The sequence below is a fragment of the Epinephelus fuscoguttatus genome, linkage group LG7 (assembly GCF_011397635.1).
Source record: "Epinephelus fuscoguttatus linkage group LG7, E.fuscoguttatus.final_Chr_v1".
In the NCBI taxonomy this organism is placed as follows: Eukaryota; Metazoa; Chordata; class Actinopteri; order Perciformes; family Serranidae; genus Epinephelus; species Epinephelus fuscoguttatus.
Genome location: NC_064758.1, coordinates 42,485,527 through 42,509,469, shown reverse-complemented (window position 1 = coordinate 42,509,469; position 23,943 = coordinate 42,485,527). Strand labels below are relative to the sequence as shown.

General features: G+C 39.9%; 2 protein-coding genes across 4 annotated transcripts in view; one reads left to right on the top strand and one right to left on the bottom strand.

The window, feature by feature from the left end:
* Positions 1-1,221: 1,221 nt before the first annotated feature.
* Positions 1,222-13,602, bottom strand: commd7 (COMM domain containing 7). Its single transcript, XM_049580434.1, has 9 exons — positions 13,448-13,602; positions 12,165-12,218; positions 11,853-11,955; positions 10,330-10,386; positions 10,098-10,135; positions 8,405-8,495; positions 5,573-5,622; positions 5,414-5,462; positions 1,222-1,546 (listed from the first exon to the last, which is right to left on the bottom strand). Exons 1-9 carry the CDS (start codon positions 13,526-13,528, stop codon positions 1,470-1,472), a joined length of 600 nt encoding a protein of 199 aa, XP_049436391.1. The 5' UTR covers positions 13,529-13,602; the 3' UTR covers positions 1,222-1,469.
* A 2,052-nt stretch (positions 13,603-15,654) lies between these two features.
* dnmt3bb.1 (DNA (cytosine-5-)-methyltransferase 3 beta, duplicate b.1) overlaps positions 15,655-23,943 on the top strand; it is a 34,157-nt gene continuing 25,868 nt past the window's right edge. For all 3 annotated transcript variants that reach the window (XM_049580403.1, XM_049580404.1, XM_049580402.1), the window contains exons 1-2: positions 15,655-15,938; positions 23,273-23,381. In XM_049580403.1, coding sequence (XP_049436360.1) covers positions 15,931-15,938; positions 23,273-23,381 — 117 coding nt within the window. In that variant the 5' untranslated portion in view covers positions 15,655-15,930. The remainder of the gene's footprint in view (positions 15,939-23,272; positions 23,382-23,943) is intronic.

The window sequence follows — 23,943 nt, the reverse complement described above, 5'->3', positions numbered from 1 at the left end:
GCTGCAGCTGAGGGTGGAGCTGATTTTTATGACTTCATATATACTGCTTGGTAATTTAATCTATAGTAATACATCACATCATAGGATACATACATTTGTAGGATTAGTAAATAACCTCCAAAACAGATGCCTTCAGTAATGTGTGAAGGGCCTAAATACCCCCCTCAGGCTTGTTTCTATTTCAGACTTTTTGGGCCAGAATGTCAACACAAAGATTTATGTTTATTTGGCAGACGATTTTACACAAAGCGACGTGCAATAAAAGATCAGTAGATCAAAGAGAAGCCTTCAAGAATAAAACAAGATATCTTATTAGCCAGTGGGCAGACTGCCATGAAATTTGCTGACTGAGTCACAGAGACACTGTTACTGTACTGTCACAGACATGCAGAGAAAATCCCACAGATAAGTACTGAGCTAATTGTGTAGATCATGAAAGAAAAGAAATGTAGAGGAACAAAAACATGGACTAGTAGACACACGTACATCCGAGATGCTCACACCTCTGAAATCTGCCTCGGGGTTCAGAAGTATCACTGTGTGGTATTTGTTGCTATGAAGGCTTTCATCACCACTTGTTTCAGAGGAGGAAATAGAACTAAGTATATTTACTTATAAGTAATGTACATAAGTACAAATTTGAGGTACTTGTACTTAAAGTATTTCAGTATAAAACTCTACCTCTGATAATACTTTAACTTAAGTTGGTTTTAAATGAAGGACTTTTACTTGAGGAGGGGTATTTTTACAGTGTGGTATTAATACGTAATTAAAGTATCTGAACGCTTCTTCTACCATCGCCTATTGTATCTACCTTATATCTATTACTGCTGCAAATTAATACGTTTATTTTTCAACAGTGGTAACATTTACCACACCCCATCATGACTGTGTAAATGTACAGTACATGTATGCAGTATTCTTTGGAATCCCATTATTAATTCTTTGAAACAACAACAGGACTGAACTTGATCAAACAGGTCTCGCTGAGGTTGGATTAATTTTCTCTCTTCATTTTACAGTTTTTTTTATTCGTATCAAGATGCCAAAACTTCGCCACAGGGCTCGCTCATGTTTCGTCGTAACGGACGAGGAGAAAGTATCGACGAAACGTCAGACTTCATTCACAGAAACATTCCCTTGTAATGCCACAGAGAGAAACCCACTGACAGGACTGTCCCACATAAATCAAAGTTTAAAAAAAAAACACCTCGGAGTGTGTTGTTTTGGATTCATGTTTATTAGTCGATTTCAGTAGAAATGTTGGCAGTAAATTAGATTTGTTTTTGTTTTTAGCTTCAGTCACTGGGGGGGCTGTCAGCGCCACACACAGACACAAAACATGAAGTACTACATACCACACTCTGCCCTGCAGCGACAGTCTGACATGAACACACACACTGTTACATTCACACACACTCTTACATTCTCTCTCTCACACACACACACACACACACACACACACACACTCAGCTGAAACACTCCATGCTGGCCTTGGCTCTCTCCATCTCGTGTAGGAAGTTGTAAAACTGTGGGAGCGTCAACTCTGGAGGAGATGAGGGAAGAAAACAGGAAACAGTTAGTAGATAAACAGACTGAGTGCTACTCTATGACACTAGATAGAATTTAAAAAAAAAAGTCTGCGCCCTTTCACACTTTGGTATAAACAACAAGGTTTTAACCAATCGTTTATCGTTTATTTATTAAGGCAGCTTTTTTAGATTTCTTGTTGTAAAAACGGGTCGGCTTTCATACGGGAAAATTTCTCTGTAAGCGACTGGGATTATTTTTGGTCTAGTTGATAAATACATGTCTTACAACCCTGACTACCAGGATGTTCTTTCTAAAGCATCAGCTCACTCAAGTTAAAATAAAATGACTTTTTTTACAGTGGCAGTTGTATTCATACAGTATTTTCAAGTACAGTGAATTTCTGGCACAGAGCTCTTAATTTTAAGTGCCGCTCAGCAACATGGCCAAAAGCAAGTTTGACACTGAAAATATTAAACTGTGTGGACCTTAAACTAAGGAGACATCTGGACCCCATGGCTGGACCAGTTGGGAACCACTGGTTTATAAACAGTCATGGATGCATATGCAGCAGGAGGTAGAAAACTCAAACTCTGTGATAGCTTATACTACTGCTCCAAAGTTTAGCACCAGTTGTTATATTGATGTTTTTCTTCTTTCCTATGATAACTATTTTAATAAAAACAGTATCAATCAAACACCAGATTTTTTCTTTACATTTGAAGCAGTTTTTTGCCCAGAAAAGGAGAATTAAATGATTCAAACTTCCATTCAGTCGATGACTCCAGTGTTGCACGACAGAGGAGAATACTCTGTGAACTTGGATTCAGCAAGGTGTAACTAACCCTCAATCATTATTGAACCAAACTGCTGCGACTGGGCTCTAAATATTGGGATATTGATCAGCTGACATTTCCTGATCCAGTTCCAGTAGTGCTAACTACTTAAATGGTAGTGTAGCTATATTTGGACATTTTCAGTGTTTAGAAATGAAGCAACTTCTTGAAAAACAGAACTATAGCTTATAGGATGAAAACTTGTCTGTTGCTTTTCCAAAACTATTTTACAGCATGCCTCATCATAGACATAACGTGACACATGGACCAGAGAGAAACCTGAACCGTAGTCCTAATACAGACAGACTGCACAAAGTAAGTTCTTGCAGGTGCGTGAGAAATGATCTGGGAGTCCCAGACTATAAATGAGTCACACAAGTAACTTCAACATTTCATTTTGGCATCGCTGGGGAAACACCCCATAATAAACTTAAAACATATTGTAATTCAAGTCGTCTGAGAGAAAACTAGATGCCTGCACCTCCTCTTGGCACAGTTTTCAGGTTTTAGGAGATCTAGGCAGGGCTGGGAAACTTTGGCCAATTACAGGTTATTTCAGAGAGAAGGCGTTCCTATTGGCTGTTCTACAAATGCAGATAGCGTGCACATTCCTTCAGTGAAAGCTTGATCCAATGGCGGAGGATCCTGTTGAGAATGTTGCTATTCCAGCATTGGCAACAACGGCCTACACTGCAAAGCAACCCAAAAAGGAAGAGGGACTCATCAAAAAACAGAAGTCTAAAAGAGAGTTTTTACGTAAAACAAAATGAAACCTGTGTCAATACTGGTAAAGCATTTTAGAGATGGAGAGAAAATGTTGCTAATAGTTTAGCCTTCTGCTAACTGAAGCCAGAATCTCACGGCTGCAGCTTTATCTTTGCTTTTATGTAGCTAAGATTGCTTCACCGGGAGGAGAGCGGGCAACAGTTCCACAAACAAATCATGGGTCAGCAGTTGCAGCAGCCCCAGCTCCAGGGTACCAGACAGCCAGACTCCCCGCCAGATCAGCAAACTTTCTGTTGCTGCTGTTACACAGGTTAAACCCAATGCTGCTGCCGGACATCCGGCACTGCAGAGTTTGCGCTGGCTGAATTTGAGCCACGACAGCCGCAGACTAAAGCTCCTTCTCCTGAGCTGCTGCCTGCTGTGCTCCCTGCGAAGCAATCCACAGCAGTGGGGTGTGAGGCAGAGGGACGGTGGGGTGGCTTTTTTGGCTTTTTGCCTTTATTAGATAGGCCACAGTAAGAGTGAACGGGGCAGAGAGAGAGAGGGAATGACATGCAGTACCACAGGTTGAAATTGGACCCACGGCTGCTGCGGCAAGGACATTGCCTCTGTATAAAGGACACCTGCTCTACCCACTAAGCCACTGGGTGCCCCTGGCTAACTAATGCTTGTCTCATTTATGGCATGATAAACACAAGTCCCTTTTACACTGCCTGTTCAAGGCTGGAATATCGTGCTGTTATACCGCCTCACCGTGCTGTATGTGGTAGGTATGATTGCAGAATGGGGGGACAGAGTGGTCTTGTCATTTATCCATCACTGGAGGTTGTAACAGCACTGAAACCTTGTATGTGTGCAACCCACCACAGGAGATTTAAAACGTAGCTGTTAGCAATTAGCAGCTAACTCAAAGAAAAAGAACAGCAGCTGTAAAAGTCTACAATTTGGGAAAACAATGGGGTCCGGGAGATCCTTACCCTGCCAGCAGAGGACCAGATCAACCGCCATGTAACAGGGACAGTAAATTATGTTATAGACACATAACGCCGTTGTTGTTGTTTAGAAAGCGCTGCCAACGTACATGTAATATATCACCTTGGAGGCCAACGCTGATGTGTTACTGGTTCTTTGGATGGCTCTTTTGATTCTGCAAAGCCGCGACACAGTGTATAATCACACACTGGAGCAGACTGATGGCGCAGTTGTTTGGTTCTGTATAAAAATGCAAAGGAGGCATAGAGAAGGGACTTCGTGGTGGCTTTATAGCATGATCTCTATAGTGCATTACAGTATGAACCGCAAACGCTCCTGGTTGTTGGGTGGGATCAGCTCAGGACAGAGAAGAGAGCTGCAGGAGGAGGGTGTATTTCCAAAGTCTGCCGTGTTTTTTTTGCCTTTTACAGATTTCTGCCTACCCCAACTTTAAAGACATCAAGGACTATATATGAATTCCTTGCTGTTTGCCTGCACCAGTTAAGATCACAGAAGTCCCCCCATTGTGGATATGAGTAACATTAGCATGTAGGGAATTCACCATCAAAATATTCCAGACACTTGATATACAGAATGCCAGATGTTATTGGAAACACCCCTGGAGTGTGTAAAGGCAGAAGTTCACCCATAAAAAAACTGTGCCAATACAGGATTTAATAAATATTATTTTTCAGCTGCAGAGGATCATGAAAAGAGACTCTGCACACCTGTCTGGGGAGTTAAGGGCACAAAAACAACTCCACATGTTGATCTTCCTCAAAAGCTCCCAGTCAGCTGTTTTATTTTCTACCCACCTCGTCGACTCATGTGCAGTGTGGTTCTGCTACTGGTGCTCAAGTGTTGGGAAAAAAATGACATCTGTAAAGCTTTTTTCCAGAGGGAGCGACAGGAGTGGCAGCAGCTCAACGTCACAAGAATGTGAAAGCAAATTATAATCTCCATCAGTGGGTCAAACTACATTTTCTCTGCGCTGCTTCTGCAAACTGTGCATTCCTGCTGCTGCGTACAAATATCTTTCTGCTAGTGTGACAACACAGCGGCACATATTTACATTTCAGCACAGTAAAAGAGAACCTGCAGACCTGATCTACCTGTGGAAATAATTTCAAATATTTGAACAGGTCTGTCTCATATCTCCTGCCCTGAGTAGACAGCAACATTCAGCAAGAGGCACTTGCAGTCTGTGCATCTACCATGTCTTCATTCATGCACCTTCACTCATCTGGATCTGACCTTTTGAGATCAGTGAGGCGGGAGGTTCTTTGCTGAATGGAATTTCTTGTGAACAAATGTTTTCTGTTTGTGTCAGTAACAGTTCAGTCACTCACCCATGTAGACGTTTTCAGTGGAATTCCCCTTTCTGACCACCAGCTTCAACTGTAAGAGGACAACGAAACTGTGTTCAACAACACTGAACAAAGGTGTGCGGAAGGTATGAGTGTGTGTGTGTGTGTGTGTGTGTGTGTGTGTGCGCACAACTTTCATACCTGCAGGAAGATGTTGCCCACTTTCTGTACTTCACTGCTGCCGACAGTCACTGTGGGGGTTAGAAAAAAACCTCATAACACTCAGACTGATACAAAGAGATCAATGAAATCACGATAAAGAACACTTTATTGTTTTTTTCACTTTACAGAGTTGTAACTGTATCACTTATTTTTTCTTCAAATGTTTAGTTCTTTGGTCCTCTATTTGTGCATATCCTTCTGAGACCCAAACTTTTGTTTGGTATGCATTTTTAATTTCTCCTAGCTATCAGTAGGACCTGATAAGTACAAAAAAACTAAACACTGTCAACGATAATACAGTCCCAATGTCCTCAAACAAGTACTTCCTAATTAACAGCTTGTTACTGTTGCTAGAATTGGCCAGATTTGCATGGTATATCAAACTACAAACATTATTAATCAGAAATAAACAAGTTTCAACCATTAAATCTGATCAGGTTTTTGTCCACTTTTGTGTCAGGATCAGCTGCAGACTGACTTGGCAGAGATGGCTGCCATCTTGTTTTTACATGGATTAGTGTATTGTGCTTTTGCTAATGCTAGATGGCATAAATAGTGTCCAGTAATGAGGACCACAGGTCGGAGTTAAGTAGAATGAAGTAGAAGGTCTGGTAAAAAGAAAATTTGATGTCTTCATATGAGGACACAGGGTCTCAGGAGGATATTATAAAATAAAATGAGAGAGATTAAAAGATACAGTAACATCAGAAAATGCATAGTTTGGATGAAAAAAATGTGGGGGCCTCGTGAAAAGGACCCCAACTAACACTGAAATTAAAGACAACTACCTGCTTGACACTAATTTAAAAACAAACATATATATTTATAAAATATCTAAAAAAAACCCATTTCCAAACAAGTAATACTAGACACAAAAAAAAATCAGTAAAAAAAACAACAACAAAGATACCAGTAACACATATCTGCAATGCTTACGAAGACTGTATCACTGTTTGATACTGAAAAAACAACAACAAGAAAAACAACATACTCTGAGCTATGTTACACTGTTTATTTGAACTGAACTGAACTGTATCTGTTGGGTTCAGTTAATTTGCCTCATGTGGTGTTTTCAGTCATCCTCATTTGTTAAAAACAAACCAGATCAGTGTATTACATTACTTCCTGAAACATCACTGGTTCGTGTTTGGCACGGGACTTTGTTGCACATCCTGTTCCATTTTTCTCCCCTACTATCCTGTCGCCTTTTTACTGTTGGCTGTCACATAATGCCACAAAATACTCCCACCAAAAACTGAATCACTCCGAGTTGTAGCTTTGCATCCTCAAGCACACTGTTTTGGTTTAAAGGCACAAATACTGCAGAGTTCAGTCTCACCACACTTTGTTTCCAGCAGACATGCTCTGATAAACACTCTGTACTCTATCTGCTCAGCAGCACCAAGCTGACAGACACTGTCACCAACTAGCTGGTGATGGAAGTGGAGCATGTAGCAGCTAAAGAGACAGATATTTATCTTAGGAGACCAAACATGAGCTAAAAGGACATAAATTCATCACATAGGCACAAATGCAGGACTGTGTGTTGGCTGCATGTGCAAATAGACCTCTTTTTAGGGTGATAATATGTCAGCGCTGCACGTCTATCAACACTGTTTTGAGTAAATCTGACCTCTAGAGGCCAAAAAGTGATTTAAAACTCACTTTCTTTATGACAACTTCCTCTTTTGTGTGCTTTATTTTTTTAACAAGTACATTTCACCTGAATTTTACACTGCTTTCATCTTATTTTTTTTGCTTTACTCTTATTTCTTACCTAGAGCTATATGTGGGTGATGTACGGCTAAAATATTCACACTGTAAAAACACCATCAATTATCAGGGACTTTAGGTTAGTATATTGTCATGTGACAGAAACACCACATTGTCCTTATTGTAGAGGTTGTACTACAGTTGTTAAAAGATATTTTCTGAACTTATCTGACTGCTCAATCTAAGTTGAATCAACCACCACTGTCTCTTTCTGCTTGATCAACACCTCTGAATTACTAATAGTTGTTTTCCCCAAATGCAGAGTGTGTAAATGCAACAACTATCATCCAAAAAACAGACAGATTATGAATTTTAAAGATGTTTGGTGTTTTTAGGGAGGCCATTACAAAATGTGCAAGACCTCAAAGGACCTGAACTTTAAAAAAATAAAACATGTTATAATATTAAGCACTGTATGAGATGGTCTGTTTGAACAGCAACCTATGAGACAAGCTGCAGCCACATTGGCTCTCACACTAGTCAAGTCTCCACAGATGCCCGTCCGGATACAGCCGCCTCACTGACGACATGCAGAGACACAGTCCGGCTGAAACTTTTTGCATGTCAATAACAGCCCAGTCAAGTAAACTACAGAGGGGTGCAGCACATACAGGCACTCCCTGTCCATTCTCCTCCATAAGCTGGATCACAGTGTCCTTAAATGTGAAGATCAGCTCAGCAATAGCTTAACACAGGGCTGATGACTGCCCTGCTCAGTGTATTAGCATCTCTATTATCTGTGAGTCTTAAGAAGTCATTAGGCTGTATGGATAAACAATGAGGCTTGATAGAGAGCCATCAGCTGAGGTGTTCAAATGAATCAGAACAAAGAACAAAGAATTAGAGGACATAAGCTATGCTAATGGGTATGTTAGAGTACAGTGTGTGTGTGTGTGTGTGTGTGTGTGTGTGTGTTCATGAATATGTGCTGGAAGTTTGAGAGATCACAGACAACTGCAGTGCTGCTAGTGTGCCCAGAAATAGACTTTAAGTCAACCTATAATTTTGTCAAGAGCTACATTTGGTGGTTTTGCTTACCTCCAAACTTCCACTCCATGTCCACCAGCTGGTTGACCATCAGGGTTTGTCCCACAGCAAGTCTGGACAGTGCTGCATAATGCTCTCCCCACTGCAACATACATGAGACTGTGCTCATTAATTATATCTGGGATGTTAGAAAGACATTTTGTGCAACTTTAAAGCAAATTATGAACCATTAACTTTCCAAAGAGATTCATTTGATTGTCTGCTGGATTAGAGAGAAGTTCACAAATGTTTCTGAAGTTTTGTTTACAAAGGATGATGCCATAATGCCTCTTAAAAAGCTGTAAAATATAACTACATATGTTTTAAGTATTATACTTAGGTGCAATTTCAAGGTACTGATACTTTACTTAAATATTTCCCTTCTATGCTACTTTTACTTCAACTCCACTCCAAGAGACATAAGAATTTTACACACTAATAACCTGTCACATGAACTGAAATTTATGGACCTGGCGGATTGTAAAACGGCTCAAGTCATGTACAAAGCAAGAAATAACGTACTACCTGACAACTTACAACACATTTTTTGGATGGGGGTGGGGGTGGGGTATAACTTAAGAGGTAGATTAAATTTGAAACAATGGTGTCAACTGTGTTTTCGTCATTTTGTGGAACTCACTGGGTGAAGAAATAAAATAAAGCAAAGATATCAGACAGTTTTTAACAAAGTAAAAAGACAGTATCTTCAGAAAGCTGGGAAATGATTAGAGGGAATGTAAAGCACATTCAGGGTGACAGTGATGTCTGTATTCTTAGTTTGTATTTTCGTATTTGTTTCATTAAATTGTTTATCAGGTATTAAGTAGTGCAGTGGTGTAAATGTGTGGTGGATCGATTGTGACAAGAGTGTATTTATGTCATAGTCTGCTTAGTGATGGATTAGTATAGTTATAGACAAGAATGTTGCTTCTTCCAACTCCTTTTCAGACATGAAATGTTAATTTATATTTCTCACTGTAAGTGTGTTCATGATTTCTCGTTTGTCACTGTTTTGTAAGTTTTTTTTTCAAACAATATATTCTATTTTATCTTATTATTTTTTTAATGTTCAAAATAAATAAATCAAATCAAACCAGATTAGTTTTCATCCCCTTCTTCTACAGTGAAAGCCATGTATCTCCAGAAGTGTTGATGCTGCATGACTGTGATAAACTCAAGCATGCAGTGTTCCTGTACGTGTTGATAAAGTCTCCTAATTCTTAAGCTAAATAAACTCTTTAAAAACCCTCTTGGATCAGCTGGAAAATGCATCGTCACATCGAACACAGGCTGTTTTTCGGACTCTTTAGAGATTCTCACAGGACAGCCAGGCTACAAAAATATTATGATCTTATAGAATATGATGCACTGCTGTAGATTAAAACTACCCAACAGTATATAAAGGAGTTAAAATGAGCACAAAATGCAACATACACATTAATGCAGCTGGGATATTAATCCAAAAACAAAATATATAATAGTAAAACACTGACAGAACATTTTACTGCACAAAAAAAAAGTTGACTTTCAGTACTTTAGGTATATTTTCATGATCACATATTTTTTACTTAAATAATATTTTGAATGCAGGACTTTTACTTGGAGTGGAATATTCTCACAGTGTGGTGTTTGTACTTTTACTTTAGTAAAGGACCTAAATGCTTCTGCTGGTAACTCTATATAGATGTGTTAAAATAGTAGTTACCTGCTTTGAAAAATGAGCTGCCTTGTCTTCGTTCAGACCTGAGGAATCAACAGATAAAGCAGGTTTGTTTTCATGTGTACAACGTTGTCAATAATAAGTAGAAACGCTGCTGCAGGAATTAGATGCCACCTTCATAAAATGACATGCTGTCATAGGAGCACACTCTCCAGCAGCTATACTTAACCCCCTCATTTAGAAAATTGACCCTGCGATGAGCGATTCGGATGTGTACCTAATGTTACAAGGTCTTCTTTGATCTGCTCGGCTGTCAGGTTTTTCTTCAGGGCGCCTGAGGAGAGAACAGACAGAATCATTGTTACTGAGACAGAAACCTTCCTGTGGCTGCAGCCGATCTGACACTGTACAGTTGAACTTTCAAAAATGTCAAGTCTGGTGCTGTGGGAAATTCAAAACTGGTGTATTTATATCAATCAATCAATCAATCAATTTTATTTATAAAGCCCAATATCACAAATCACAATTTGCCTCACAGGGCTTTACATCATACGACATCCCTCTGTCCTTAGGACCCTCACAGAGGATAAGGAAAAACTGCCCAAAAAAACCCCCACTATGTGTATGTTATATCTGTATTCTCTTCAGAGATAGGTGATACTATGGATAGCATTGTTTTTGCTGACTGTTTACTACTTAGAGAAAAGGCAAAGTAGTTCCTACTAACCATCAATTATCTCACAATGACAACACGATGTGAGAGGAGACACATAAACAGATTTCTACACCAGGAAGACGAGGCAAACAGGCTCTGCTGCATTACAACATAGATCTGGATTTTGGGAAATAGGTTTATCGGCTCTCTTGCCCAAGAGCTGGATGACAAAATCGCTACCACTCATGTTTGGCATATATCTTCGCATCTAACTTAAGGCAAAAAAAGCTAATAGGCATATTACCTAATATGTTTAACTCTTCCTTTGAGAGTGATACGTTCAAGGACAGGCCAGAAACCTCAATTTTTACTTTACACATATTTTAAATGTTCTCAACTCTTGTTGCTCTCTCCATCTACAATACTGCATCTAATGCTGCATTCATGTGTTCCTCGGATTGTCCAGTGTTGCTCCTCTGACATTGGTGTGCTCATAATGTGGAAAAAACAGAGACGCTACAAAGAAGATAAGTTGTATTTTATTGCTCAGAGCATTTAAAAAACACGTCGATGAAAATGATTTTGTCCCAGACTTGTTGCTGCACCAGTTCATCCCTTAAAATGACTAAAATTTTACCCGACTAAAGTTAATAAACAATGTTTCTAACTAATCTAGGTCACTCTAGATGGACAGAGACGGTTACAATCTAGTTAGATATTACAAATTACATATGACCAAACAATGTACACGCTATATGTGATTCAATATAAGTTTATTACCATCAGCCAAGCATTTACTTTTGTCCGCCATGGTTCTGTGTGTATGATGTCAACTCGACAACTCGTACCAAAGGTTTGCTCAACATTTTTAGTTGTTGTTCTGACTTGAGGGGCATTCCTGTGAATATCCCCAGTTGGAAACAAATTTTTCCAATTTTTTCCAACACCACATGAATGTATTGTGAGAGGTTCTCTGGGGGTTAATAAAATGCATTCCAGGTAATATAGTAAATCACCAAATGAAGTAGATAAGGAAGGCAGCCAACAAACTTCCCACCACATTGTCTCAGTCTAACACCTGGGAATAACTGATTCATTATGTTTGTATGGATGTGTGTGTGTGTATGTGTGTGTGTGTTTCGCACCTTGTGGCACCAGCAGGACGCTCTTCATCAGGTTCTTCAAAGGACCAGCACTCATCCCATGTTCCCCTGCAAACTCACCAAGTTGCTGCATGAACCTCTCAGTCTACACACACACACACACACACACACACACACACACACACGCATTCATTTGCACACACACACAATAGGACAGGCAATGTTTTGCTCCGGTTCAGTTATCATGGCTAATCACAGAGTCCAAAGTCCCATTAACATCATAATTGTGTGCATGCATGCGTGTGTGTGTGTGTGTGTGTGTGTGTGTGTGTGTGAGTGTGAGTGGGTGCTTACCTCTTTAGGCTCCAGCAGGAACTGGAACAGAATTTCAATCAGATGAAGAAATTGCTGCACAAAATGAAAACATCAACTTCTTTGTTAATGTCTGAAGTTGTGTTTGGTTTGTTGGAGAAAAATCAACTTTGATCAAACGTCGATTTTTACCAAAATAATAAAAATGTGTCTTCTTTTTGATGATTCCTCTCTTTAAAACTAAAAGCCAATACTTCTTGTGTATATACAGGACTTTTAATGATGTGCATGTCATCTAATGAAGATGTCTGCATCACTTATTTGTAGATTGATGCACACCTGAGGGTCGACAAGTGTGTAGGACAAGACCTTAGGCTGATTATCATCAAACAAAAAACTCCCACACACCGTCTGCTACACTGGTAATAACAGATTTATTGGGACGATGACAATGTCTCAGCATTAAGACCTTCATCAGGTTATCTTATAAGACGGTGGGAGAGACCATCTTAATGGGTGAAATTACCCACTTGGACCAGCAAGGTACTGGTGCAGACTAATTTGTAAAAATCTACATTTTCTAGAAACTTCTGACTCATTCCACATCGTAAAAAGAGATGCAGTCTCAATGTCCTCCGGCAAGTGTCACGTGTTAATGTGAAAAAGTGAAACCCTAGGATCAGTAAAAGTTAAATATCATGATGAATAACTGAATTTAACAGTCCTGTTTGTTTATGGTTTCAAAGTGAGGTCCTCTGCAAAAGGAGGGCTAGAATTGTAACGTAAAAAGTCTGTATTCAAATCATTTTCATAATTACAATGTAGAGTTTTTGACACCTGCAGTATATACACACTATTTTGAATATTATTTCTGAAGTTAAACACAATACAGGCTTCATAAACTGCTGATTCTGTCCTGAAAAGAACAGCAGCCACTATGCATTGCAATACTTTTACTTAAGTGAAGTTTTGAATGCGGATCTTTAACATGTAATGGAGTATTTTCACACTTGTTTTACATGAGTGAAGCATCAGAGTGTCTTCCTCTACCACACACACACACACAGCCTGTTGTCACATGATTCACACGAGCTGTCAACTGGTGTGTTTACTGACACCTCAATGAGATAAATCCCGCAAATTCATAACCACGCATCCTTTTTATTCAACTTTAAAGGCATCAAAATCCGTGACAGCTATTCACAGAGCTGCTCGAAGAAGAGTTCACCCCCAGAAACGAGCTGGGCTCAGTTATATCAGCTAACTATAGTGATATCATTTGGTTTATTCCTCCGGTGTCGCCGGTAAAAACCTGCTGTATTTACCTGCTCGTTGAACTTATTGAGGTTCTGAAAGTCGGTGCTGACAGAATCCGGTAAAACATCTTTAGTGAAGTGAAGCTGCATCTTTATAAAAGTCTTTTTCTGAATTGGAAAAACCGTCAGAGCTGCTCGGCTCTGTTGTGGATTTCACTTCCGGGTTCTACAGTGCGCATGCGTGACCAACTGGCAAAGGAACTTGTGAAGCAGAACTCAAGGTTTGTTATTTATCATAAAAATGTGGTTTAAACGGCAAACAATCAATGTAAACTGTTACTATAAGGATATAAGATATTGCTTATTTCAATCTCATCATAATGTCAACGACAAAGAGAAGTTATAAACTAATATGGTTGCAATGTAAGCAGTATTGGGAAAAGTACTCACACCTTTTACCTACGTGAAAAAAGCAATACCACAAAATATGTAAATGTAACTAAGTACTTTTACTCAAATACTGTACTTAAGTACAACTTTGAGTTTCTTGTACTTAAATTGAGTATTTCCATTTTATGCTAAACAATTTTATACTTCTACTCCACTGCATTTATTTGATAATTTTATTTACTAGTTACTTTGCACATTCAGATCATTAATACAAAATATAAATAACTAGTAAATTATGATGTATTATTAAAGATGAAGTTACCAAGCAATAAATAAAGTAATCAAAATGAGCTCCACCTTTACCAGCTGCAACATTATAACATGATAAGTGTAATCCAATATACATTATTTTGTGATGTGATAACTTTAAATATAATTTGATGCTAATACTTTCACATTTATACTTAAGTAAAATTTAAAATGTGGGATTTTTACTTGTAACAGAGTATTTAAAGTAGAGTATTGCTACTTTTACTTAAGCAGATTATCTGAGTATGTCATCCACCAATGGTAACTAAGTACATTTACTCAAGTAAACTAAGCACAAACAGTAAGGAGATTTGTGTTTGGTTGATTATTTCTTTGTTGTAACAATGCTTCTTGGCATTAAATCTGATACCGTTGGAAAGCCTGTTTAGTTCCCTTTTAAATGGTGCCACATTTTTAAGGATCATGCATTTGTGGGATGAGCAGCAGAGCTGAGTATGTGGTTGTGCCCATGAAAAATGTGCCAAATCTTCTCTGCCAATGGCAAACAGCTTTTTTGCTGTTGTTTGGTGGACTGGATGATTGAAGTCTGAAGAAATAAGACATATTTGCAATTTAACAATTTATTGATTTAACAAACAGCAGCCTCAGTAGCGTGTGGAAGAACCATACACAGCCACAGCAGCCTGGTCACACACTGCAGTGGGATGGCATCGCATGGTTGTGTTGGTCACTGTGGCACGAACAGCACGCCCAAGCTGATCCCACAAGTGTTCAATGGGGTTGAGGTCAGGACTGCTGGCAAGCCATTCCATCCTTTGCACTCCCAAATTCTGGAGGTAGTCTCTGATAAACCCGCTCTGTGGGAGTGAGCGTTGTCATCTTGAAGGATAGAGTTCAGTCCCAGACTGTGGAGATATGGGATTGCCAGTGGTTGCAGAATTTCATCTGGATATCCTGTCCTGTGTCTCCCCACTTATAATAGTGTAAAGTTTGAATGCAGGACTTGAACTTGTAGCAGGGTATTCTCACACTGTGTATTGTTGAATGAATGAATGAATTCCTTTATTTTGAACCAAAAAAACAAGACAAAGATAATGGTGTCCAAATAGGAGTAGGTAGAAGTAAAAGTTAGACAACAATTTATTTACAACTATCCCCAGTCTATTTACCACCCACTGAAATAAATATGTAATAAACCCAGTTATTTGCATAAATAATAAATATGCACAGCTTTTCCTCATATTTATATCTGCCATAAATATCTTTTTGTATTTGTAACATTTCCATTCACCAACAACATTCACCACTGATTTTTTGCCCTCAGGAAAATACATAAGGTAGCAGAATAAAGTGCACCGTGTAGTTTCTGTTTAGTTGCACAGGTTTCGCCTCCCCGGGGGAAAAGGGAAAGTCTGAGAGAGTGAGGGAGAGAGGGAGAAGTTGGTGATGAAGGGGAGGTAAAGAGAGTAGTTCCTGTTTGCATGTTTAACCTGCAGGGACAGAAAAATGGGAGTTGACATTCCCACCTAAGAATCGCTGTGAGCGGCCAATCTGCGCTCACCCCCCCCCCCCCCCCCAACCCCCCCTCAGTGGGTCGGTTAGGCTATAACGTGAGCCGACCCAGAGTGAGGTTCACGCAGTGTTCACGGGACACGCACGCAGAGACTCAGTGAGTGACTCAGTTGCACTGTAGAGTTGTGCAGCAGCATGCTCCAACACAGTGACCTGCGAAAGGACTACTAGACCGACTGCTGATCTGAGCTCCAAGTTCAAGGCTGTTTTTTTTTTGTTTTCAACTCTTTTTCCAACTCGTTCTTCACATATTGAAGTCCACACACCGCGACACATCTCCACTCTCAGTTTCCAGTCGTGGATGAGCGCAAGGAGCGTGGATGGTTATGTAAGTTTCACACCGCGGTGGGCGGTTTGTGGGTTTCTTTTTTTGCAGGATTTATTTGCAGGAATTTACCAAGCGAATAATTAAAGCTTCACATAGAAACACATATTTCATTTTAACCCCATGTGACACACAATCGGCGGATTGGCGCACAGTTGGCAGTATGCTTTATTTCTTTATTCCGTGGTGCACTTGTGAAGTTTGCTCGGTCGTCTTGATGTCCATGTGCACGGTGAGCCGAGCAGAGCTGCATGTAGATGTTGAACCTGACTTAGTTCAGACAAAAGTACCAATCAGTATGTTTGTAGTGAGACTATAAGCATTTCTTATAATGTTCCTACAATAGTTTTACGCATCTGTAGCGCACAATTGTGAGTTAATGGCGCGTAGTGTTGCAGTAAGAGTGCGTCTCTCCTTTGAAATACAACGTTTAAGGTAGTTTCTGTTACTTCACTCTACTTTAATCTCATTTTATCTATAACTAAGTATTCACTGAAGGATTTAACGTTGCTTCAGGTGCTGGCTGGTAAGTTTTAAGTGATTTATCGTGCGCATTACACTATTATAGTGTATTCTATTGGGACAATCTGTTGGTGCAGAAAAGTGATTTAACAGTGATTTCACAGCCCCCCCCCCCCCTGTAGTTTCCCTGCCGGGTGAACCGTGGACTATTGCTAAATCTCTTTTAACTGCATGACTTCTTGGGTTTGCACGACAGGATTTCTGCACTTTTTTTGTTTCCTGGTTTTAAACGCGCCCCGGTGTTTGGACATGTCCTGACGATGCAGGTTTACCGGTTGGACTTCCTTCTTGGACCATTGCTTTCTCGTCACACGGTGATTTATTAGTAGCCTCGGGCGTGTATTGTTAGACAGGACAGGAACAAATGTAAGAAATAAGAGTATTCTCAGTCATGTTGGAGTCACTGCAAAGTACAGAAAGAAGCACGCGGTGCAAAGTGGAGGGGAGGAGTCATGTAGGAGTGAATGATAGGGTTTATACTGGAGGATATTAACATCACTCAGGTGGTTGGGTAACTCTGCCTGCCAGCAGGGGCACATACATGGACCACCCTCAGCAGTGGTGGAATGTAACTAAGTATCTACTCAAGTACAGTTTAGAGGTACTTGTACTCTCCATTTAATGGTACTTTATACCTCTACTGCACTACACTGATTTGATCCAGATTTATAATACAAAATGTTTGTAAAGTATGTTTTACTATTGTAGGTGAGGCTTCCCATTACTATGTACAGCACATGTAATTACCTCCATATTTACTAGCTGCAGCATTAAAGTGATGAACACATTCATTCATTAATAATTACTATCCAGTCATATCATCCATGTTATTCTGAATTGGTCATCTGCATGATGAGTAGGCAATTTTTACCTTTGGTACTTATATCATTACTTTCATTTTGATGCTCACACTTTTGTACTTAACTTGTAACAGAGTATTTTATACTGTATTACCTCAGGAAAAGATTGGATTGCTTCTTCCACCATTTTTTTAGGGCAACTGTAGTTCATTCATTCTGCATTTCTGCCATATCTGTCTCTTATTTTGGAATGTTAGAAGAATAAGTGTCAGTATCTGGACTAGTCCCGCAATTTACATTTATTTATTTCATCGTCAGTTGTAATCTGATTGCCAGACAAAGTGTTGTCATTGTACGTTTCTGCAAACCACTGTTATTATGTAGTAGATATGCGAATTGAGACTTTATCGCTGCAACTCTGTGGTTCATTCATGCTTAGGTTTAGGCATAAAAACAACTTGGTTATAGTTAACAAAAGATCATGTTTTGGCTTGAAATAACCAGTTTTGGGGGCACATGCACTGCTGGAAACACAGCAATGTTTCGTTGCATGATCTCCATTGAAAACACAGCAATGAGTCCAACAGTGTCATCTTATCTACCAAAGTCAGGTTATATATTATGTCAGGTTGGAAATGTCGATATGACACCTATGAATATGTAAATATTTTTTACAATTAATCACACAGGGTATAAAGAATGATAGGACGTAGTAAAAAATATCCATAACAATTTCTTAGCGTCACAAATTACATCTATATGTGTTTTTTTTCTTGCCCAGCAGCCCAAACTCAGAGATATTCATTCTACAATGATATGAAACAGAAGGGCAGCAAATCCCCACATTTTAGAGGCTGCAACCAGTGGCTTTGCTTAATTGAAATGATTAATTAATTTTTGCATAATCTGGGCAGGAGCTGCAGTTTATGTTGCAAGTGAATGTAGTATATTCCCTGGAAAGCCTTTTGCGTATTTTAAATCTTACTGTTATCCAAGGATTAATCCTGACAGGATCTGATCTGTCATGTTCTGATTATTATTGGAAATGAATTTTATGATTCACACTGTGGTCCTCATGATATGATGACAGTTACTGATAGAGTGCCAGCCACAATCCCTTGTGTAAACTTATTGCTACTGTAAGCTGATGTTGTGTACTTGTGCTGAAAGGGATGTTCTAAATATTATACAAGCAGAGAGTCCTCACAGACTGTTTGTCATGTTGCAGACAAAAGGTTCAGTAAGGTAAAGGAAAAAGTCTCTAATCGGTTAAATGTGTTACATGTTCGGCTTTACCCAGAGGCTGCTGTCGACGGTGTCTGCGGCTTAAAGAGTGGTTTACTACAATTAGTTTGCTGCAGGGTTTCAACTGTCATGTACATTTAGTGCCGGATGTATTTCTGACTGAAACCTTCTGGTTACGTCTTTATCAGAGTCACGTCGGAAGTTTTTTTTTTTGGCGGGGAAAAGTTTTTAATCACCCTGAACCACCTTAATAACTACACTTGTGCAGTGGCGTGTCTCTGTCACCCTGCAGTTACACCTCCAAGACACTATATGGCGACGGGGTTCCTATGCAGCTGAGTGAGCTTCTGTGAAGTGCAGTAAAGTTTGATTGACTCCACTAACACACCTACAACACATGTAAAATGTAGCCTCATAGTGACAACATTAAATAAAAGTATGAAATTCAGCACCGTTATAACTCGCAAGGGTCACTGACAATTTTCATTCTTTCCCCCACAAAAACAACATGCTAATGTTATTACTATCAGCCTGAGACATTTTCTGTTGCATAAGTTAGCCTCGCAGCTAGCAAGAGTTTTCCCCTAGTCAAATGAAGCCAGGGACAACAGCTACGTTAAACAATGCTAACGTTACAAAATTCAGCTCGATTTTAACGAAAAATTGTCAATACTAGTCTCATTTTTTTCTGCATAGACAACTTGCTAAAATTGTTAGCATACACCTATGACATTTTACATTGCATATATTAGCCAGGCAGTTAGCAGACTTTTCCTCAACTCTTGACACCAAGATAAATCACACACAAGACTCCAGTTGTTATTTTGTGTAGGCTTTATTGTCTGCACAATTTATTCTTTCTTATCTGTGAATAATAGTAAATAAAGCTTTGTTTGCAGCGAGGGAAATGGTTTTCAGTTTATGAAACTAAACAGTACTTTTTTGGGGAGGCCAGTGGTGCAGTGGTAGTTAATGAGGTGGGAGAACTACTAGGTACATGGGGAGGTTACTGAGGAAGAGGTGGGTGTACTTCCCTATATTTTCCTAAGGCTTTTTGCGTGATAGGTGGGTACAGTGTTAACGGCCAGAGATAGAGATGGGTATACCTGAGTATGCCCTCTACTACATGTCTGGGGGAGGTGCACGTCAGACTACAGCATTGACCACGCATTTATGCAGAGTCTGTGCCTTAGATAGGGAGTTACTGCAACGTATAAATCTAAGCATATGGTTTAGCTGCAGAACTTCCAAGTTAATGAAGCACCAGTGATGTTCCAAGTTGCAGAGTCAGGTCTTTTAATTTACGCAAGCAGGCATTGGTAAGAAAATGCAGCACATTCTTGTATTACTTGTTCTATAATATTTAATCATTCTGTGACAGTTGCACAGAGAATGGTTCTGCTGAGAGAGTGCATAATATACTGTATGAGCCTGCGTGCCTTCAGAGTTCAGTCTGTACAATGGGCAACAAAGTAGACAATGTATAAACTGTAGGGCTCGATCGGAGCCCGAAGGGGCCATAAAGTACATGACAGACAAGGAATGCAGCCCCCGGCGAGAGACCCTGAGGAGCTGACCCCCCCCTTACCACACACACATTCATGTTCATACCCTTTGGGGAGTGAACAATCCCCTCTTGCAATGCGGTCCCTAATCTCTAGCCACCAGACACAACTTTGATGTGAACCCCCCTCTTTCTCACCCATACTTGGTGTCCCCTTTTCCTGGGCCCCTCAGTCTCTGCCCTCCATCCTTCCTCAGTTCTTCTAATTCATTCTCACTTCTCTGTTTCTGAAAGCTGAAACATGTTTCTGCAAAGATACAGTTGAGAACACCACAGCCAGCATGGACACCCACGAAATTATTATACATCAGTTGAGCATCATTTTAAGCAGAAGTCTGATTGGTTGAGCAAAAAGGGAAAACAACAAACAAACATAGCGTTCAGTTAAAATGGAAACGGTCTACTTTTCAACATTCCCTACCTAGTATTTCCAAGTGGCACTGCTACCATACATCCCTCGATCCACTACTGGGAACAGTAACTGCAAAGAACTTGGGATAGCTACAGACAAAACAAAGCACTATCATCTTCCTGTTTTGGTTGCACAGTTTCTGATGTACTTCTTTTGTGCAGTAAAAAGAGCCTTCATTTTCCCCGGAGATTGCATCCATTGGAAGACCAAATTGCCTATTGAACGTGAGACTTACATGGAACCAATCTAAATGCAGATTGTGTTGTTATTCTCTGGCCGTTGCATTGTGCAATAAACATTTACGTCATAAAGATAAGTTAATGTAAAACACTTTGCTATTTCCACTTTAATGGTAATGCTACAAGATGTGTATTAATTCATACTCACTTACAGAGTTCAGTGATGTGTATTTTATTAATTTATTCTAATTTAATCTTGACCTTTTTCCTTGGAAATCTGTTAATAGATAAAATAACTGGCCATAGATTTCTGTTGTAGTGAATTAAGTGCCTGACAAATAAAGGCACAACATGCAAAACATGCTGAAAAATCATTTCAATACAGTCATATGTCCTTTTATATTTGATTATATATTATGTATTTTGACCTTTTTCCTTGGAAATCTGTTAATAGATAAAATAACTGGCCATAGAAGTCCTGCTATGGTACCTTAGATTTGTAAAGAAAACTCTTCCTTTTCTTTAGAGAGTTGTGTTTTAAGCCTACATTACCTAATGAGACCTGAATGACAGTTAGCAGGTACCTGTTTGGTCTTCTAGCTGTGTGTGGATGAAAGGTCAAAGGTGTGGGGGGTAGGGAGGAGGCGTCAGCATCCTGTTTGAGAGATGAACTCATTCACCTCTGCAGTCTGGTGAAGGGAGAGTCCCAGATCACAGTTAAATGATGTATTGATGTCAGAGACGTTTGTATCAGTCAGAGGGCACCAACCTCTGCACACAGAACGGCACGACTTCCTTCAGCCTGCCACCAAAGGGTGTGTGCATGTGAACACGTATTACTCATGTTGTGGGGACATTGTGGGTACTCACAAGTCCTCACGATGTGTGAGGTTTTGGTTTTTGGTTATAATCGTTAGGGTACATCGAGAGGGTTAATGCTGAAATTATGCCTTCAGATGTCTTAAATCAAAAACCCAAATATGTTGTTTACGATGGAGAGAAGCAGCAAATCCTCATAAGAGAAACTGACTTAATTGCAGTTGGTTAGCCGACTGATCCGCTAAGTATTTGTTCGAGAATTATTTCTTTTATACACCAAGAAAACCAGAAAAATAGAAACCCCTTAACACTGTAATGCAATCATATACGACAGCTCTGTTATGGAGTTGTACATAAAAATGATTTAATTGTAGTTGACGCTGACACAGAGGTCATATTTGAGGCTGTGCCCTGTGGTGTGTGTGTGTGTGTGTGTGTGTGTGTATACATAATTGTATTTCTCCGTGTAATTATGTGAACTGTTTCCATGCATCCCCGAACAGATTAACATGAGTAAAAGTAAAACTGACAGTTGGCTACCTGAGGTCTGCAGGTCTCTCTGCACGGGCTTGTTTAACAAAGCCATTGGCCTGTCACCTCCATGAAATTTAAACCTAAACATGCACACACACACACACACACACACTTATATCCACATTAAAAAATGCGTTCATGCACAGCAGCATGGAGGCCCGAAAGAATGTACTGTCACACATTCAAAGAAGAATGCAGAAGTGCTGCATACATAATGCATGTACAAACACATACTTTTACTGTTTTCGTTCACTCTCTTTTACACACACACACACACACACACACACACACACCCTGACAGGCTTGTGTATCTGTTTACCACAGGTTTGTATGGGCATGTCAGATCTGCTCCTACCCCACTAATGGAGAACCAGACTTTGTCTTGCTTTTTTCTGCTTTGCTCCATGACCTCATGAAGCCACAAAACTGTATTTCTCTGCCAGTTATGATTATTTCCACCAGAAATTAATTAATTTGTTTTTTTGTGTGTGTTTTTCATGCACTTTTTTGTTAGTGACAGCTGTGGCTGAAAGTATTATGCTTTCGGACTGTCTGTCCAAGTGTCACATTCTGGTGAACACGATATCTCGGGAACGCCTCGAGGGAGTTTCTTAACATCTGGCACAAATGTCCACTTGGACTCGAGGATGAACTGATATGATTTTGGTCCTTCTGGCCTTAACTCAAGAATTCAGTCGCTGATTATGACAAAATTTCACACCAATGACGAACAGGCTATAACAATGAAGTGATGACTTTTTCCAAAAGGTCAACGGTCAGCTTCACCGTGACATCATAATGTTCTATAATAACACTTATCTGGGCATTAGTGACATCATATTGTAGGAACAGAAGGGGAGACGTTTGGTTAGATACTGAATTGGTATCTGATCAAGATACCAAAATGGTTGCGCACCTTGAAACTGTGCTGACTCTAAAGATCCTCTGTGCTGTGGAATTGAAGTTGTGTGTGTGCTGTGCTGTTATTGCTTCATATGAGTCTGGACAGACATGGGTGTGAACTGTAATTGAAACTTCACTGGTTAGCAGAGGCATACTGTCATGAGGACGTCATTCTAGTTGTAGTATCTGTTCAGGCTGATCATAATTAATCTTTAGATAATGCTAGATTCTCCTTATGTAATTGTCTGTAAGCTCATATGTACATGACTGTGATACTGACTGTGACTGTTGATGATCCTCGTCTAGTCACCAGAGTTCTGTTTCACTTTCTTACTATCCTCTTTTTGTGTTTCGTCCAGGTTTGAAAAGGAATCAAGACAGCCTCTGGACCAGTCGACCGTGACAGCGATGCCTTCCAACAAATACTCTGCTGCTTTAATTGAGGAGAGCAACAACATGACGGCCACAGTAAGTCACACACACACACACATACACACACGTTTCACAACAGCTAGGAGAGGTCACACTGTACTCTTTTCTTTGTGTATATGGAAATAAGGGAGTCAAAGCCAAAATCGTTTACAAAAACCACAGCCCTCTCATTAACACCCCCACACACGCACACACACACACACACACCCCGAACCTCTCTGAGCCAGCTGTGGTTTTAAAAGAGTGTGTGTATCAATGCCAAGGCAGATGCCTAGACAAGAGTGCCAGCATGTTATATGGGTCTAATTGAGAATGCATGCTGGCTGAGAGGGTGTATGCATGTGCCCCACACACACACACACACACACACACACGCGCTCAGACACAACACACATGCACACCACAGCTGCATCTACAAAAAGAGGAAATGTGGGATAGATAGAAGGATGGAGGCAGCTAGGAGAGAGGAAAGAGGGAAGGAGGCAAGACAGAAGTGATCATGGAAGGATGGAGGACGTTAGGGCAGCACACTAGCGTCTTTGTATGGGTTCACACACACACACTCACACACATTGAGATACACATGTATTTCCTGACT

Excerpts from the sequence above, each read along its gene's own strand:
- commd7 (XM_049580434.1), bottom strand. The coding sequence starts at position 13,528 with ATGCAGCTTCACTTCACTAAAGATGTTTTACCGGATTCTGTCAGCACC. Across the intron at positions 12,219-13,447 it reads TCAATAAGTTCAACGAGCAG|CAATTTCTTCATCTGATTGA; the intron begins GTAAATACAGCA and ends CATTTTGTGCAG. Across the intron at positions 10,387-11,852 it reads CGTCCTGCTGGTGCCACAAG|GCGCCCTGAAGAAAAACCTG; the intron begins GTGCGAAACACA and ends TTCTCTCCTCAG.